Genomic DNA, 17727 nt, shown 5'->3' with positions numbered 1-17727 from the left:
TGGGCCCATATTTTCACAAATCAGTGAAAAGAGAGTGGTGTAACTCAAGAGAGGGATCACCTGGGTGATAGACCTGTGTGACTGAAGAAACATTTTTCTCTGCTCTGTGTTTTCTGGGAGAATTAATGGTGATTTGGCTCTTCTGAGTTGAAAGATTCTGGGATGGTAATTCCTGAGCCCCTGTGGCAGTTTAAAATCATGTGTTCATTAGGAACTTGATCAGTTAATTCGCTTTTGATTGTCACTAATGAAATTGGATCTCATAAAGCATGACAGGGATGTTAGGAAATTTCTCTCCACCTTGAGCTAGGACTTGAATTTTCCCATTCCCACTGGAGCACCCTGTGTCTGCTTGATGGCTTGTGCTTGTCTCACAAGGGCTGTACAGCAGAGCTGGAAAAGAATCTGGAGAGGAGCTGGAGGAGGTGAAGGAGACCTGGGAAAGCAAAGAGAGCAGCTCTCCAAGGCCTCCCTCATTCCTATTCCATCAAAGAGCTCAGACCCAGCTGGAAATGGCAGAGCTTAGAGAAGTGTTTAAAATTCATGACTCGCACAGAATGCCATTACCTTCCCATTTGCCTGCTGCAAGCCAGGCTTTTCTCATTCCTGCTGAGGAATCACCATCCTCCAGCCCTCTCCTGCTCCCCAAGGAGAGATGCCATCAGCCCCAGCCACCCTCACAGCTCTGTGGCTGTTGTGCCTGGCCCGGGTTAACCCCATATTTAATGTCCTAATGGGCACTAAACTGCTGCTGTACAGCCAGCAAGGGGCAACTCAGGGAGCCCACCTGGGTGAGAGACTTGTCGTGACTGAAGGAGTGTTTGCTCTGCTCTGTGTCCTTTGGAAGAGGAAATGGGGCTTTGGCTCTGCAGTAACACCTCTGCCAATATCTGAGGCAGCCAGAGCAGTAAAAAGGATGGTTTTGGGCACGTGGGGAGACTCGGAGCAAAGCAGAAATCTGGTCTGTAAAAGTAGACATTTTCAGGCATGGTTTAACTGTGTCCTGTACTCTGCATTCCCTGGGCTGATCCACTGATCACAGAACCATGGAATGGTTTGGGTTGGAGGCACCTTAAAGCCCATCCAGTCCCACCCCCTGCCATGGGCAGGAACACCTTCCACTGGTCCAGGTTGCTCCAAACCCCATCCAACCTGGCCTTGGACACTTCCAGGGTGGGGCAGCCAAACCTGCTGATGCTCAGGGCTTTCTTCCTCTCTTGCAGCTTTAGAAACACGGTGCCAGAGGGATTGTTCTGGATCAGCCTCTTCACTGACACAGAGGCATCACACCACGTACTTCCCATGAACTGGAGGAAAAGCTCTCCATTCCTCCTTGTTCCATTTTACAAGCAGTTCCTAAGCTAACTGTACACCAAATGTCCCCATTTAGTGCCCCCCCAAATGCAGCTTGTACTCTCAGCCGAGGTGTTTGTTCTCTGGCAGCTGCTCCTTGGCCAGACAGGGCTGTACCAGGAGACACATTTATTTCTGGCCCAGTTTTCAAGCTGGCAAGAGGCAGTTTGTGGTTAGTCAACAAAGACATCAGTTTGGAAGGGAAGCTGAGCCTTGCTGCTTTTCCATACAGCCACTCATTAATCTTGGTGTCCTGGAAATGTTTAGTTTTAAGATAGGAAAAGGGGAGAAATTAAGATGGGGGATTGCATACCTCGAGGCTGATTATTCATATCCAAACTGCATGATGAAAGTCTTTGTCCTACAGAGAGCATCACTGGAAAGATGATCTTAAGGAGTGATCAAAGAGGGAGGAAAATAAATCTTGGAGAGATGAAATGCTGGGGAATAGTTGTCTTTTCCAGCGGGAGAGGCTGGGGGTGGAGAACTGTTCACCATGTCACAGGACCTGCCTCAAAGTAACAGTGACAGCGGGAGGTTGCTGCAGTGAGGATGAGGAGAGCAGAGGTGGAGGTGGACAGGGAGGTGCAGGAAATAAGAGTGAGTGTTAGGACAGGTAGAGCCTCCTGCTCTCTCACCAGGCAATATGTTTAATGCACAGAGATAATGAGAAGTAATAAGGAGCAAAACACAGGGATTTGGGTAGGTTTTGGAAATGCAAACTCGCTGTGGAGGCTGGTCATGGTGGGCTGCTTTCATGTTGGTGACATCAGCCCTGGTCAGGGGGTACCTGCTCTGAGGGAACTTCTTTCTAATGAGCTGGTTCTGGTTTGTGCTGAAGCATTAAAAGCTCAGCTCTGCCGTTGGGCTCACCTGGTTTGGGGTGTGCAGGAGCCCGTGCAGAGCCCAGGGAGGCTCTCAGGGGGCAGGGGGGGCTGGATTGCTGTGCCTGCGGGGAACAGGCAGCGTTTGTCAGAGTAGAGTTCAGAGATCAGCAGGGACTTGGGGTGTCCTCTTCAGCCAGGGTCCCTCTGTGTCCCTCGTGGGAAGAGGGGAGACTCGTGGGCTGCACATTGCCAGGGCAGGTGGGGTTGGCACTGGTGGGAAGCAGGTCCCTGAATCCCCAGGGCTGTTCAGCCTGACGTGTTTCCCTGTCCCAGTGTGCAGGTTCATTCCCTGTCAGTCCATGCCCATCCCTGGTGTCATTCCCTGCCCCAGGAGCTGACTGTGGGCCAGCAGAGCAGCAGCCCTGGGGCTGCCATTGGTCTGGTTTTGCTGCGGTGCTGGTGGGGAGTGGAACTGCCCCTTCCGTGGAGGGCTGGAAATCACTGCAGTGATTTTTACAGGGGATTGGAAAGAAACCCTGTCCCAGCCTGGCAGATCAAAGAGAATAAATAAAGCCATTAGCAGTCGGGTTTGCATCTGGTGTGGCCCCCTTGGAGCTGCAGGACCCGGCCCAGCCCCAGGGTGGCTGTGTGGGGCTCGCAGGTGAATGGAACCAAGCTGTGTGTGTGCAAGGAAAATCAAAGTCAAGGGAAAGGCAGACCATTTGTTTTTGACATTCTGGGCGTAGAGGAATCATTTTGTAAACATAAATCCATACTGCAAGGTCCATTGGACTGGCTTTCAGTCAGTGTGACTAATTACAGAGCTGTCTGCTTAGATTAACACCCATCTCCTGCTCGGCTCTTTGTTTGCATCTCGTGGTTAACCTGTGCACTTGAGTCCATTACGTGGAATGAAGCTGCTGTTCCTCCTGCCACCTCTGCTGTTCCCATTATCCCAGGGACTCAGAGCTCAGGATTTTACACAGGGCTGTTTCAGAGGTGACACTCCATGCACAGAACAGCACTGACGTGGGGAGGTGGCATTGGGGGGGACCAGCCCTTGGAGCACCAGCCCTGAGCCCCAGATGCCTTTGTAGAAATTCCCTGTGTTCTCCTCAAAGGCTGCCAGGTGAAGGAGGAGTTGCACCAGCACAGTTTCTGCTTTAAATTTGTTTTTTTTCATGATGCTTAGATGTATAAAAAATGTCATTGGGTTTCTTTCTTCGTGAACGAGGTGGTTATCAGAGACCTGGAAATTCTGCTGGGTGCCCCCTTGCTCTCCCTTTCCTTTTACTCTCTTTCAAGGGCTTTAAAGAATTCAAGGCATCCAGTTTTCCCTCTGGTCCTTATGTAACTCCTGACAGACCCAGTGTAGGAGGCAGAGCTCTGGGCACACCTCAGACCTTACCTGCCTTGCTGCTTTTTTCCTCCCACAGCTTGTAGCACTTCGCCTCCCTCCCTCTCTTGTTCTTTATCCTTCCCCCTCCAGTTTTTCTTTCCCTGGTAATAGAAGCTTCCAGGATTTAACATTGTAATATATTTACAGCCTTTACAATTTCACAGTATTATATAAATATTCTACAGTATTATATAAATATATATTTATAACCTTTACAATTTACAGCCTTATAACAATTTACATTGTTATATGTTTTACAGCCTTGCCAGTGCCTAAAAGGGCTCCAAGAGAGCTCGAGGGGGAGTTTGCAGAAGGGTCTGGAGGGACAGGACAAGGGGGAATAGCTTCCCACTGACACAGGCCAGGGTTAGATGGGATATTGGGAAGAAATTCTCCCCTGTGAGGATGGTGAGGCCCTGGCACAGGTTGCCCAGAGAAGTTGTGGCTGGCCCCTCCCTGGAAGTGTCCAAGGCCGGGTTGGACGGGGCTTGGAGCAACCTGGGCTAGTGGAAGGTGTCCCTGCCCATGGCAGGAGGTGGAATGGGATAGTCTAAGATCCCTTCCAACCCAAACCAGTCTGGGATTCTCTGATTTGTCAGGCTCTGTCCCTGACCTGCTCTGGAAAGGCTGGGGTCAGTTGGAGGACTCTTTGCGGGTCACCCCCAGCACATGAGCAGCACAGTCCAAGTGGTCCCATCATAGACACTTGTGAGATTTCCAGGTGAGAATTTAAGCAGACATCACTTGGAACATCCTTTGGTTTCCAGGTGAGAGAGAGACCCTTTGCAGGTGGAAGGAGGAGGAGTTTGGAGAGGTGGAGAGGGAGGAGTTGGGTTATTGGGATATTGCCTTGGTCCTTTGCAGAGTGATTTGTCACAATCTGGGGATGTCCTGACAGAGGACGGTTCCCCTGGGCAGGCAGAGCAGCATCTGAGGGGCAGCCTGTTGTGGGCTCCTGGAGCTTGTTGCTGCCTTCAGCCAGAGCTCAGAACTGGTCTGTCCCAGTCTGTTCTGCTGCTTTGAGTATCAGGTTTAGCACCTCTGCCAGGTCAGAAGCTGCTTGGTGACCAAGGAGCCCTTTCCTCCCAACTTTATATTTAGATGCCTCCAGAAACACGAGAGGAAAAGCAGTAACAGCTTGATCTGTCATTTACCATTGATTGTGACTCATCTGAAATCTCTATTTTAGCTCCTTTTTTTTGTTAGTGCAACCACTTTAATATTGTCCAAATGGCTCAACTCCCAACTGGGGTGTTGCATGATTAGACACCGGGAGGGTTCGGAGACAGAATAACAAACTACTCGCCTAAAAGCAGCAAAATAAAATGTTCACAGGATTTTGTCAGTTGTTACAAATGCTTATTAATTTGATTTGTACTTTGAATCTGTCGGTCCCTTCTGCTGTAATACCAAATGGCAGATATGCTCATTAAATAACAAATTGGAGGGATTGATACAAATGTCAGTAGGAAAGACTGAGTTGGACTCACTGCTTCCCAAAGGCTCAGCTCCTAAAGCTTTGGTTTAAACATTTAGTAAACTTGTAGAATGCACAAACCCCTAAACAATTCGACAAAAATAATCACAAAAATATAAGGCAGTGGGTTTATAGCATTTAGTATTTTAGCTCAAGAAACCTGGACATTATCCACTTGGCCTTTCCAGGTGATTTGCTTCAGGAGCCTGGAAAAGCAGCAGCTTGACTGGAGCTGATTTAGGGAGTCTTAAATTTATTTGGCTTTCTCCCACTTTGATTTCACAAGCCCTTGCAGAGTTCACAGACAGGCAAAAGGGAGACAAAATTCCCATGTGGGGTGTTTTTGAGCTCCTCTCTTGATGTTTCCTGAGATGTCATTGGGGATGTTTGGAGTTCTAATGAATTTTCTCACATCAGATCAAAGAGTTGGAGTTGATGGATTGTCATGTGCTGCAGCACAAGGCTTTGGGTTTGTTGTGTTTTTTACTATTTTAGGTGTGAGTTTCAACAGTGTTTATACCCAAATTTGGAGAGTGCTCCTTCACTTGGCTGCCGACCCCTACCCCGACGTCTCTGACCTGGCCATGAAGGTTCTCAACAGCATTGCCTACAAGGTATGTGCCTGTCCCTGCTCACCTGTGCCTGCCAGGTGTTTGTATGTGGATTTGTTCATGCTTAGGCAAGGCTTAGGCAGACTGACCTGGATGGGTCTGTTGGAGGGCTCTGCCTATTGCAGAAGGAGCTTTTAATGCTTTGAGATGATAAACTCTCCTATGAACTCTTGATCAGGTAAAATGAATAAATGGGGGAGGGCCTGGGGTTGTTTTAGGGTATAAATTAGGTGCAGACCTCTGACAGTAGGTCTGGTTTAGAAGTCTACTTGTCTAGATCAGTCCCTGGGATAAACCTTTAAATATTCTTCATTAAATTATCCGTTTGCAAACTGATTTAGATAATGCAAGTGGGACTGGCCTGCAGACTGAAGCCACAACGGCTCTCCAACCCAGGTGAACTAGTACATGTGAGTCAGCATGCAGACACCCTGCCACTCCTCACCTCCAGCCCAGGCTGGGCGCCTAAACCTCCATCCTCATCCCATCTCATCCTCCCAGGCTGACAAGATGTCCCTGGAGGCTGCCGTCACTGGGGAGGGGGCAGTGCCTCCCCCCCCACCCAAACCAGGCCACCCCAGAACATCTTCTCACCACCTGCCTCCCCCGGCCCGGGCTGGGCACAGAAAGCTCTGTCTGACCCTGCTTTCTGGTCGCTGAAGCATCGAGACCATGAGCCATTGCAATGCCAGGTGACGTCTCTTACTGGTCATTCCCAGAGAATAATCCCAGATCTTCAGCCTTGGGCTGCTGAGCTGAAGCTGCAGTAAGAGATGCCAGCATTGTGCACTGCCATCTTAATGCCCTAGAGATTTCTTGCTTTGAAATCATATTTTCTCTTGGGACGATAGTTACTTATTTGAACACTTTCATTTGTTTGAAGTGTACGTGTCAGTGAGCAGTCAAGGCTGGGTTTGGGAGAGGGAATTATTTTGGCAGTGGGGGCAACGAGCTGAGCCCTTCCCTGGTGATATGGGAGTACAACAAATGACTGCCAGGCTGGAGATGCCAAAGTGAGGGGAAGAAAGAAGGGAAAAGGTGGAAGATTTCGCTCTCTCTGCTCTAGATACATGAAACAGTTTCAGTTCTGTATTTTGGCAGGCTCTTTGCAAAATGAAATATTGCTCCTACTTTTAAAAGGGATATAAAGAGGAACCAGATCTCCTTTTCCTCACTTGAATATTTTTTCAGGACTTGCTCCCTGGCCAATGGAGAGATGGACTGATACCAGTACTGGTGCTGCTGTGCCCTGCAGCCACCCTCACTGGCACTGCTGGTGCCAGCAGGAATTGTGATCGTTATGTTGTGATATCCCTAGGGAATGTTATGACTGACTGGGTAAATTCTGTGTTGATTCTGAGCAGTTTGGACCAAACTGTGTTGGTACTGACCAGAGTCCCAAAGCTCAGGTGATGGGTCTCATGCATCTCACGCTGTGTCTCGTCAGCTGGTCTGTCCCTGCTTCCTAAGGCAACAGCTCTTCCAAAGGGTTTGGAAAACAAGAAGCATTCCTGTTTACAGGGATTTTTATCTGGGGATGCTTCAGTGAACAAAACTTATTTGTTCTCTTTGCCTTAGCCATGAGATCCGTGAGGAAAGTGTTTAAACATGGACCTTGCCCGGTGGTTCCAGGCACCGTGTCAGTGCTGTGGGCTTTGCTTTGGCCAGGACCACCTGGCCTGGCTGCCTCCTAACAAGGCTTTCTTATTAGAACAAAGGCCAAACAACCTGCCAACTGCCCACCAAAATGGGATTTAAGGCTCAGATCCCAGGTCACGGTTGGCCTGGCTGCCTTCTAACAAGGCTTTCTTATTAGAACAAAGACCAAACAACCTGTTAAATGCCCATCAAAATGGGATTTAAGGCTCAGATCCCAGGTCATGGTCTGGCCTTTATGGGTTCTGTTCTGGCCACAGCCCTGCCGTGATAGGAGCTGGAGCTGCAGGACCCACAGCCAGAGCTCCAGGCTCTGTGCTGGGAGCTCAGGCAGGAGCTCTCTGGTTTCTAATGCAAATTAGTGACTATTAAATCTTTGCTAACTGTATCCTGAGATCTTTCCTTGGTGCTAATGGAGCTTTGTTGGATGGAGAAGGGAGCACCTGGATGCTGGGGCACGTCTGTCCTCCCCAGTCTGTGCAAACACTTCCCAGTTTGGGGGTTGAATTTTATCAGTGAATACAAACAAAAACTGATTTTCTTGCTTCCACAAGAATACTGCTTCAGGTGAAGTAAACCACTTGAGTGTTCTAGGGATTTAATATTTTGGTGTAATTAGTTAAAAATTCGGGGAAGAAGAGGTTTCATTTTAGAACTGGGACAGCTGAGGATTCCTTAATTGACGCAGCTGAGCAGAACTTTGTGGTCTGGGAGACCTGGCTGGGAACTGGGGAGCTCCAGGGGAAGCACCTGGACAAACAAGCCAGGGGCTTCTTCCTCTGGATGGTAGCGGGGAACTAAATGTTTATCACAGAACTGTGGAATAGTTTGAGTTGGAAGGGACCTTAAAACTCACCCAGTTCCACCCTCTGCCATGGGCAGGGACACCTTCCACTAGCCCAGGTTGCTCCAAGCCCCGTCCAACCTGGCCTGGGACACTTCCAGGGATGGGGCATCCACAGCTTCTCTGGGCAACCTGTGCCAGGGCCTCCCCACTCTCCCAGGGAAGGATTTATTTCCAATATCCCATCTTACCCTTCCTCTCCAGAGACATTTCAAACCCACCCGGACGTGTTCCTGTGTCACCTGCTTGAGGTGACCCTGCCTTGGCAGGGGGGTTGGAGTGGATGATCTCCAGAGGTCCCTTCCAACCCCAGCTGTTCTGGGGTTCAGGGATTTTTCTTTTCAAACGAGACCAGCCCGCCCTGTTTGGGTTTTTAGCGGAGCCCTGACCATGGCTCTGTGTCTGCAGGCTGGCTCTGGGCTGTGGGGATGGGGCTGTGTGTGAGCAGACGGTGAGTGGGCTGCCCAGGCATGCAGCCTTCCTGCAGGAAATCTGCTGCTTTATTCCCTGGGCCCTTCAGACACTGCTGCTTCTCCCCCAGACTGCGGCTGGGCTGGGATTTATGTTTATGATGCAGATGGGAATGGTGCAGCTCTCCTTCCCGGCCTGAGCTTTGGAAAGCGCCCAAACAAGCTCTTTGGAGTACCAAAACAAACAAAGAGGACCCAGGATTCAGTGGTGGCCTCTAAAGGCTTTCTGAAATCAAAAAGTCTTAAAAGGAAAGTTTGCTTCCCCCCAAGTTGCTTCATCCAGGTGTTTTTAATGAAAGGCTTGAGGCTGAATTACAGAATCACTGAGGTTGGAAAAGCCCTCTGAGATTGAGTCCAACCCTTCCCCAGCAGTGCCAAGGCCACCACTCACCCGTGTCCCCAAGTGCCACATCCACATGGCTTTGAAATCCCTCCAGGGATGGAGACTCCAGCACTGCCCCGGGCAGCTGTGCCAGGGCTGGACAGCCCTTTCAGGGAAGGAATGTTCCCAATATCCAGCCTAAACCTCCCCTGGCACAGCTTGAGGCCATTTCCCCTCATCCTGTTGCTTGTTCCCTGGGAGCAGAGCCCGACCCCCACCTGGCTCCAGCCTCTTTCCAGGGAGTTGTAGGGAGTGAACCTTCTTTTCTCCATGCTCAGAACACGTGTTGTCACTTGAGGTCGTGGTGGGAGCTCAGTCACGAGGTGGGAGGGAGAGGCTGGAGGCTGCAGGGAGCCCTGGGCTGCTGAGGGGACCCCAGGCTGTCCCCTTGTCCAGTGGCACCTGAGGAGACCCTGGGCTGTCTCCTTGCCCACGTTTTTGGGGTGCTGGTGCAGGTCCTGGGCTGCAGCTGGCTCAGGGAAAGGCTGATGTGTTGCTCAGAGCCATTTCCGTGCAGGCAACACGGGGGCACTTACTGGTAAGTGTTTTCTGACTACACAAGTGGCGAAATCCTCTCGTGTGTTGGGAGCAGCACAGGGGCTTTTCCATGTTCATTTTAAGCCCCCCACTGCAGAGAGCTCAGTCCCTGCAGCCCCAGTGGTGTGGGTGTGACCTGGGCCTCGCTCCGGCCGTTCAGGGCTCCGTGTGTTCTCTCCAGGCCACGGTCAACGCTCGCCCCCAGCGCATCCTGGACACCTCCTCGCTCACCCAGTCGGCCCCCGCCAGCCCCACCAACAAGGGGATGCACATCCACCAAGTGGGGTAAGTCCAGCCCCTTCTGCCAGGGGGATCAGTGCTCCCTGCCCAGCCCCATCCCAGGTAACTCCACTGGGTGTCCAGCGAAGCCTAAATCCTTTCCCTCTTTTTTGTGACCTTCAGAGGGTCCCCCCCAACCACGAGCACGAGCAGCTCCAGCCTGACCAACGACGTGACCAAGCAGCCCGTGAGCCGGGACATGGCGTCCGTGCGACCTGCCAACGTGGGCAACATGGGGGTCCAGTACACCCCCCACTCCCACCAGTTCCCCAGGACGAGGAAAATGTTCGACAAAGGGCCAGAACAGGTAAGGAGCCTTCCCTGTCAGGTCTGACTGCTTCCCCCTGCTGGGGTTTGTCACACATTCTGTTCGTTGGGGTTTAATTTCTGTCTATCCCTCGTTTGCTTCCAGCTGCTGCTAATCCAGATTGGCTTCCTCTAACCAACCAAATAAAAATTGATTAATTTTTTTTCTTCAGGATAAATTGTGTTTTATAGCTTTTGATGGGGCATTATTCACTTCTGCCACTAAGAAATGTGTTTAATCAGAGTCGATTGCTTATTCTTTCGTGAACATTTGTCTGTCTGAGTGATAACCCAGAGTCAGATCCATGACCCTCAGAGGCTGCTCTCCAGCCTCAGCAGAGCAGAGACGGGGGAAATTGTCCTGTGTGATCCCAGGAAGGAAGTGTTGCAGCCTCAGCAGGAACACCTTCCCTTCTCAGGGGTTTGGCAGCACCAGCCTGGCTCGTATTTATGAAAAAATGGCTGAAACCTGAGTGAATGGAGCAGCTTTTCCCTGTTCTGTGTGGGTGTCCCGTGCTGTGTGACAGACACTGGTCCATGTGTGCCCTGGGCGTGCAGCTGTGTCTGCTGGGCTGGACCCTGAGTCATCCTCACTGCTCCAGCTGCTTGGGACACTGTGAGAAAACTCCTGCTGGGCCCTCCCTGTGGTGACCCGGGGGTGACACAGCCCCAGTCCCTGCAGCAGCCTGGTGTCCCTGCTCCTTCCCAAGGGGGGACTGTGAGGAGCGATCCCAGAGCCGGGTGCACAGAGTTCCCTGTCCTGGGCAGTGTGTTCGAGGCTGTTGCTGCCTGGCTGAGGGCAGTGTGGGTGTCCCTGTGCCCGCAGCTGCCCTGGGGTGGTGACACCCTCTCTCTCTCTCCTGGCAGACGGCCGACGATGCCGACGACGCCGTCGGGCACAAGAGTTTCATCTCGGCCTCGGTGCAGACGGGCTTCTGCGACTGGAGCGCCAAGTACTTTGCTCAGCCCGTGATGAAGGTAACCTGATCCCCTGGGGGGGCTCTCCCAGCCCCCCAGCACTGCTGGGCTCCTGCCTGCCCTGCTCTTCCTCCAGTCTGGGGAGGGAAAGGGGTGGATTTACCTGCATCGTGCTGCTCTAGGAGCTGTGGGACCACTGTGCTTGTAAATAAGAGGGAAGAAGAAATAAGAGGGAGCAGAAGAGTGAGATTGGGGAAGTGGGGTATGACCAGGGACAGAGCCCAGAGGAAAAACCCTGCACCCCATGGGAACACGATCAACAAAGAATGTCAAAGTGAGGAGAGGTTCTGTAGTCCAGATCCACCAGTTTTGCCTGGCTGCATTGCAGAGTTGTTTCATCTGAAATGTTGTGCTTCTCTATATACTGAAAATTGCATTATAGTTAAAATTAATAGATTTTTTTAATACAAATAAATGGAGTAAGGAAGGTCCTTTTTTCCAGAAAGGGCTGTGAGAGGCTGGAGAAGGAGAGATGCTGTTTTCTTTCTGACATTCCAGCTGAATTTCCTGGCTATGGGGATGCTAAAAGAGGCAGAGAAATGGTGGAGGGAGGCTGCTGCCCTGGGGGGAGGTCAGAGCATCCCAGTGACAGCAGGAACCTGTGGCTTCACTCTGTCCTCGAGCAGGATTTCAGAGCTGTGCTCTGATCCCAGGCACCCAGGACAGACACCTTTAACTCAAAGAGCAGAAAGTGAGCGTGGCTGGGCATCCACAGGAATTCCTGGAGGAAACTTGGGGACCCTCACTGCTGGGTTTTAAAGTTTATAAAAATAAAAGCAGTTGTGTTATGGCAAAGAATAAGGATGGTAATGACAAATCTGCACCCAGATCTTTTGGGGAGCGAGCTCTTTGTGTAACTTAGTTGTCTTTGCATGAAGTGAACGATAAACTGAAGCCTTGTTCTAGGAAAAACACAAACCTGGGCTCTTGAGAGATGGGCAAAGATCATCAGTGACTGGAAGGAGAAGCTGTTAAATTCCCAGAATGTTTTAGCTGTTAAATTCCCAGAATGTTTTAGCCAAAGCTCAGATTTCAGGTTTAAGTATGAAATAAGCAGTAAATCTCCCTCATTAAAGCAAACCTCCAGGTGCTCTGGGAGTCGTCAGGGAGCCCAAACTTGTCAGGGCTTTCAGCTCCATTTCTTGGAGGGGTTGCTGTGTCTGGGAAGGACAATGCCCAGCCTGCATTAAGGCCACTTCCACAACGGATGTTTGATTCCAACCACTGATATTTAAATCTTAATAATGAGGAAATTGTGCATTTTAAGTACTGTCTCATCCAGGAGTTGCCACCGAGCCATCCATCCCCACTCTTCAGGCACACTGAAGTGTCTGGGGGGGGTAACTGCCCAAGTTTAGGATATCAGAACAGTAGTTGCCTGGCAGGTTCTTGATTTCCATAGGGAATCACCAGGAGGAAGCAGTAGCTGGTGAAGTGATTGCCTGACACTTCCTGAGCTGCTGTGAAATTCCCTCTCTCCTGATCTCACGAGCAGAATAATTCATTAGGACACATCTGGCCTGTGGGGCTGGGCTGCCTGGTCAGCTTTAGCCAGGGCTTTCTCTCATCAAGATGAGTTTTGGTGTCTTGATTCAAGTCCTGACAAGAACACAGGAGGAGGGAGATGGTGTTTGAGCTCTTTGTTCTTATTGAAAACATTTGTCTGCTCTTTAAGGAAAGCTCTTCCCAGAGAAGAAGGGTCTTTATTAATAAAATAAATCACAGTAGGCAGCCAGGCACGGGCAGGGGCAGTGGGTGCATGGGGAGCTCTGTGTGTGGGGGGTGGGTTTACTGCTACTTCATGTCCATAAAATAGACAAAATTACTTTAGGGGAAGCAGTAAAAAGTATGGAGCATTCCTGTGCTAATTCATAGGAGCCAGGGAGGGGGAGTCATGGAAATCGAGGGTTTCCTGGAGTCCCAGAGTGCTCCGTGTCTCCCAGGGGACTGGAAGTGCTGCAGCTGCACCCTGAGCATCCCACAAGTGCCAGTGAGCAAAACCAAATCTGTATTTTCTAATAAAACGAGGAAGAGAATTATTTCCCCGTTACTTTTGCAAAGCATCTTTAAAAAGCCAAGGAGATGGTTTCTGCAGGAAAACTGGAGTGTTATCCCATCCTAACAGGGAATTATACATAACTTTGGAGTTAAGAGTGGCTGGTGTGTGTGCAAGGGACAGGAAGAAATCCCCTTAGGAGAACTTTCTCTGAGGTTTCTTGGTTGGAAGCCAAGCAGGACTGACAGCTCGGGTGCTGCCTGAGTTTCCATGGAGTCTCTGTTCCTTCAGTCCCCGTTCCTGCAGCGACAGGAACAGCCCTGGTGCTGTCTTTTGGGAGCTTCAGCCTCATGAAAAAGGCAAAGAGTAAAGTCTACCAAGTACTGATGGAAAAAGATGACATTGATGCTTAGTTCCAACCGTTCATTTGGAGCCGCTGCCTGCCTTCTTAAACAGGGAAAGACAAGACAACTGTTCCTGTAATGAATAAACATAAAATGACTGTGAGTGCATCTTAGTCATATTTAATTTATGAATTTAGTTTTGCTTCATAGACCTTGCCCTGAGAATGCTTTCACTGGAAAGACTGAGGGATTAATTTCCAGTGTAAATCACGGGCTCCGTTTCAGACCATCATCCCGGTTTGGATTTATCGATTATCTAATCACATAAACGGGGAAAGAAAACACTGCGCTGCAAATTGTCCGTGTGCCAGGAAGAGCAGCTCCCTGTACCCCAACTCTGATCTCTGCAAAAGCCTTTCCTCTCCCTGACATCCCTCGTGGCACGAGGCTGTTCTGGGAGCCACGGGCGGCCTTGGCGCGCGCGGCGCAGGAAAGCCTGGCTGCCAGCTGTCAGGAAGTCCTGAGGCAAGGAGCGAGGGAGCCGGCATCTGTTGTTTCCAGGACTGGCAGAACATGCAGGCAGGAGCTGGGAAGGATCCTGGAAGGTGAGAATTACATAAGAAATCCTTCCTGATAAATGCCTGCCCGAGCTGCAGCGCTGTGCCTTGGCCGCCGTTCAGAGCCCGGGGAGAGAAGTGAGCTCCCTGCAACTGCTGCAGGAATGTTACCCAGGGAAAACTGGATCTACCACTGGAGCCGGGCGCCAAATCCTCCCTGCTGCCCTCCTGGCACCCACTGCCATGGCATGAGGGAGAGATACGGTGTTAGAGAAGGAAAATTTGGCTGACTTTCAAACGCCCCGCAAGGTGGGAGGGTTCAGGTGTCGCTGGTTTGTGCCTGGGAAGCTGGCAGGGCCATCCCACAGCCCAGCCCTGCCGGTGGGTGGGCACGGGGGGCCAGGATGCTGTTTTCCTGTGTGCTCTGACTCACTGCAGTGGTGGTCCAAGGGCTCTTCCTTGGCCTTTTAGGGCTTACTTTAATTTATTCCCAGAGAAGCTGGATTTTCATTAAGGTGTAGGTGTCATCTCTCCACTCTCAAATTCCTTTGATGTATTTTAGCTCAGGTTTGTTTATTGCTTTACATTATGGGTCGTTTGTCATTGCCTTTCTAATAGGTGTTGTACTGAAATAGAAATACCTTTTTTTTTTTTTTTCTTTTTACCAGGAGGAAAGGTGGAGGGTGGGCTTGTTATTTTTTTATTTGTTTTAAAGAAGCAGAAATTCAGCTCTGATAGTGTTTTCCTAAGTATAGTGTGTTTTGAAGGCACTGTAATAGTGACAGATGATTTAAGTACTTTCTTATCCAGGGAAAAAGTGTGTTTCTGAGGCACAGGGAAGGAGTGGAAGGACTTCGTCTCCCTTCTCCAAGAGTTACTCCTTTGGAACAGCCAGCATCAAAAGAAGCTGGATCAGAGTCCTGTAGCTCAGCCCCTTCACTGATCCAGGAATGGCTCCAGAGCAGGGGGGTTACTGGTCTTGGACAACGTTTTAAGCATTAAAAATGCTACACCTCTTATGTAGCTCCTGCCATGTTTGGGGATGAGATCACATGGCTTACTCCTTTTGATCCTGTGCTCTGACTAAGGGTGGGGATGCCCGTGGTGGGAGCAGCACTGGGACTTCTCCCATCCTGGGCAGGAGCTGCCCAATCCCGACCTGGCCTTCTGCCTGGAGCACAGGTTTTGCAGGGAAGCCGTGGAGTGCCAAAACCTGGAGCTGTGGAGCGTGAATAAATATCATCAAATAGCTCAGAGTGGCTGTGGCTGCTCCACAGTTTCTGGGGGAGTTTTGTGTGTAATCAAACCCAGGTGACACGAGGGGATCACGTTCCAGTGCGAGGAACCAAAACAGGCTGTTACTGGTAAATGGTGGTGGGACCCTGAGCATCCCGGGGATTTGGGAAGGAGCTGTGACCTTCTAGGCCTGCGGTCCTTGGTTAGCAGGGGAAGAAGGATTTCAGTGGGTTCTGAGCTGGCTGGAGCAGAGCTGTGTTCCCCCTTTATCTCAGGGTTGCTATGTGATGCTTTTCAGCTGAGGAGTGTTAAACAGAGAAATCTGGATTGTACCAGACTTCTGTTTGGAGGGGACGGGAGTCACAGGGACTGTGGGATCAGTCAGCTAATTCCTGGAGTTGTGATGGTCATTGTTGGTTTGTTTTGTGTATCTATTCCTCTCCTGAAAGATCCCTGAAGAGCACGACCTGGAGAGCCAGATCCGCAAGGAGAGGGAGTGGCGGTTCCTGCGCAACGCCCGGGTCAGGAAGCAGGCCCAGAAGATCATCCAGAAGGGTGAGTGGCTTGTTTCCCTTGTTCAGGACACTGAACTGTAAAACCCCAATTAGTGATGACCCCAATTAGCGGTGATCCTGTGCTGACCCTCACCCTGGACCCTTCCCTCCTGGTGCAGGTGAGGTGATGCTGCTGCAGGTGTGTCACTGATGGTCGCCCCCCTTTCTGTTCTCAGCTGCTGGGTTTGTTCACATCAGGGAAGTGACCCCCTGAAGTGCCCATTGTCTGCCCTGCCCGTTGAACACACGGCTCCAGCTCAGCCAGGGCAGCTCCAGGCTGGCTGACCAGTGTGGGAGCCCCAGAGCAGGGACTCCCCCAGGGAGAAGGTGGAATGCTGGAGGATAACCCTTAGAGCTGCAGAGCTCAGTGTTGGATGTGGGACAGACATGGCCATGGCAGAGCAGCCCAGGAGCTGCTGGACACGCCCCACCATGCCCAGGAAAGGCCTCAGTGATGCCTCTCACGTTCTCTGCTCTGCTGAGCTCTGTAAATGATCATTTACTCCTTATATCCCATTATATTTTGAGTGTTTGTGTGTATGGCTTTGTGTGTGCTGCTTCCAATGTGCCTCAGGTTCGTGTGAGCTCTCCAGAAACCTGTGTTTATTTAGGACTCTCTGAGGCAGCTTCTGGGCTGGAATTCTCTTAGCACAGGAATTTATTTGAATAAGGTGGAACCTAATGAAGCTTTCAGAGGAATTTGCATCCCGGAATTATCCCTGCTTCTTGTGTGCCCTGAGCAGCAGAGGCTGGGGAGCTGCATTTACACGAGCTCCTGGCATCTTTCCAGTGGCATTCCTGGGGCAGGACCATGTGGTGGAGGCTGGTCCTCCCTGGGGATGCTCGTGGAGGCACATGGAGCTGGAAATCCTAACGTGCTGAATGGAAAAGTGCCCAGGGCTCAGCCTCATCGTCGGGAGGTTCCTGAGCTCCCTTCAGTGCCATGTGGAGCTTCCTGTCGGGAAACTGCAGAATATCATCAACCAGAGAAACAGGAATGAACCTGGAGCCCAGGAGATGGCCTGGGAGATCTGTTTGAATACAAAGAAGGGGATTTTTCATGCTTGCCTGGAGAAATTAAATCTCTTTCTAGACAGTGTTCATATTTGGTTGCTTGACCTGAGTGACTAAAATGCCACTATTCATTAAAAAAATAATGAAAATGTGAAATATTAAAAAGAATTAAAATAGACTTACAAGCTTTTAATGAAAATTAGATTAAATGGATGCATTCTAAAACAAACTCGAGCTGAATAGATGTCTCCTGGGCTTAGGGGTTTGTGTGATGAATTCGTAGTGTGCCAAAAAATAGCAGTGTCAGGGGTCCCAACACTGTTTGTGAATAGGAAACTGCTCTGAAGACAAGATGGGAAAAGTCTTTACCCATCGTTTTAAGGTCTCCATGGAAAATACATTTTTCATTTGCAAATTAACCTAAAATTTAAAAGAAATTAAATGGAAGCTTAAATAAATAATCCACAAGCTACAGTGAAATGCTGTATTTTAAGTTGAAAAAAAGCATTTTCATTTTTTATATTTTGAAGAAATGGTGTTGGTTTTTCTCTCGATACAAACTGGTGTTTCCCTGGGCTTGGTTGTGCTTGTTCTCTTTGGTTGCCAACATAAAGGGCCCCCTGATTTGTCACCACAGTTTTTAGTTTGTGCCTTAAGTCGTGTCACAGTTGGTGTGGGGGAGTCGGGGCTGTCGGTGATGGGGGTCTGGGAAGCTCCTTGAAGGAGGGGAGTGCTGGGGGTCTGCTGGTGAGAACTGGGGGCAGGAGGAGGGGGGCAGTGGGACACGTGGCTCTGGGAAGCCGGGGTGGTCCAAGCCCCCTCCCTCAGGTGGGGCATTCCCAGGGCTGAGCTGTGCTGCTCCTGTCCCTGGGCCATTCCCAGGGCTGAGCTGTGCTGCTCCTGTCCC

At 50.4% G+C, this 17727-nt stretch overlaps 1 protein-coding gene across 1 annotated transcript in view; it reads left to right on the top strand.

Annotated features, from left to right (window-relative positions):
* The window catches only part of RPTOR (regulatory associated protein of MTOR complex 1), a 102728-nt gene that overhangs the window by 65246 nt on the left and 19755 nt on the right, over window positions 1-17727 (top strand). The window contains 8 exon segments of the mRNA XM_029959973.1: window positions 5552-5670; window positions 9738-9841; window positions 9959-10142; window positions 11009-11119; window positions 15702-15811; window positions 16077-16096; window positions 16461-16477; window positions 16736-16751. Of these exon segments, the coding sequence (XP_029815833.1) occupies window positions 5552-5670; window positions 9738-9841; window positions 9959-10142; window positions 11009-11119; window positions 15702-15811; window positions 16077-16096; window positions 16461-16477; window positions 16736-16751 (681 nt within the window).

The sequence above is a fragment of the Manacus vitellinus genome, unplaced genomic scaffold (genome assembly GCF_001715985.3).
Source record: "Manacus vitellinus isolate BGI_N305 unplaced genomic scaffold, ASM171598v3 scaffold_24_pilon, whole genome shotgun sequence".
In the NCBI taxonomy this organism is placed as follows: Eukaryota; Metazoa; Chordata; class Aves; order Passeriformes; family Pipridae; genus Manacus; species Manacus vitellinus.
Note: the sequence above shows the minus strand (reverse complement) of the source record. Positions and strands in the feature narration are given on the sequence as shown.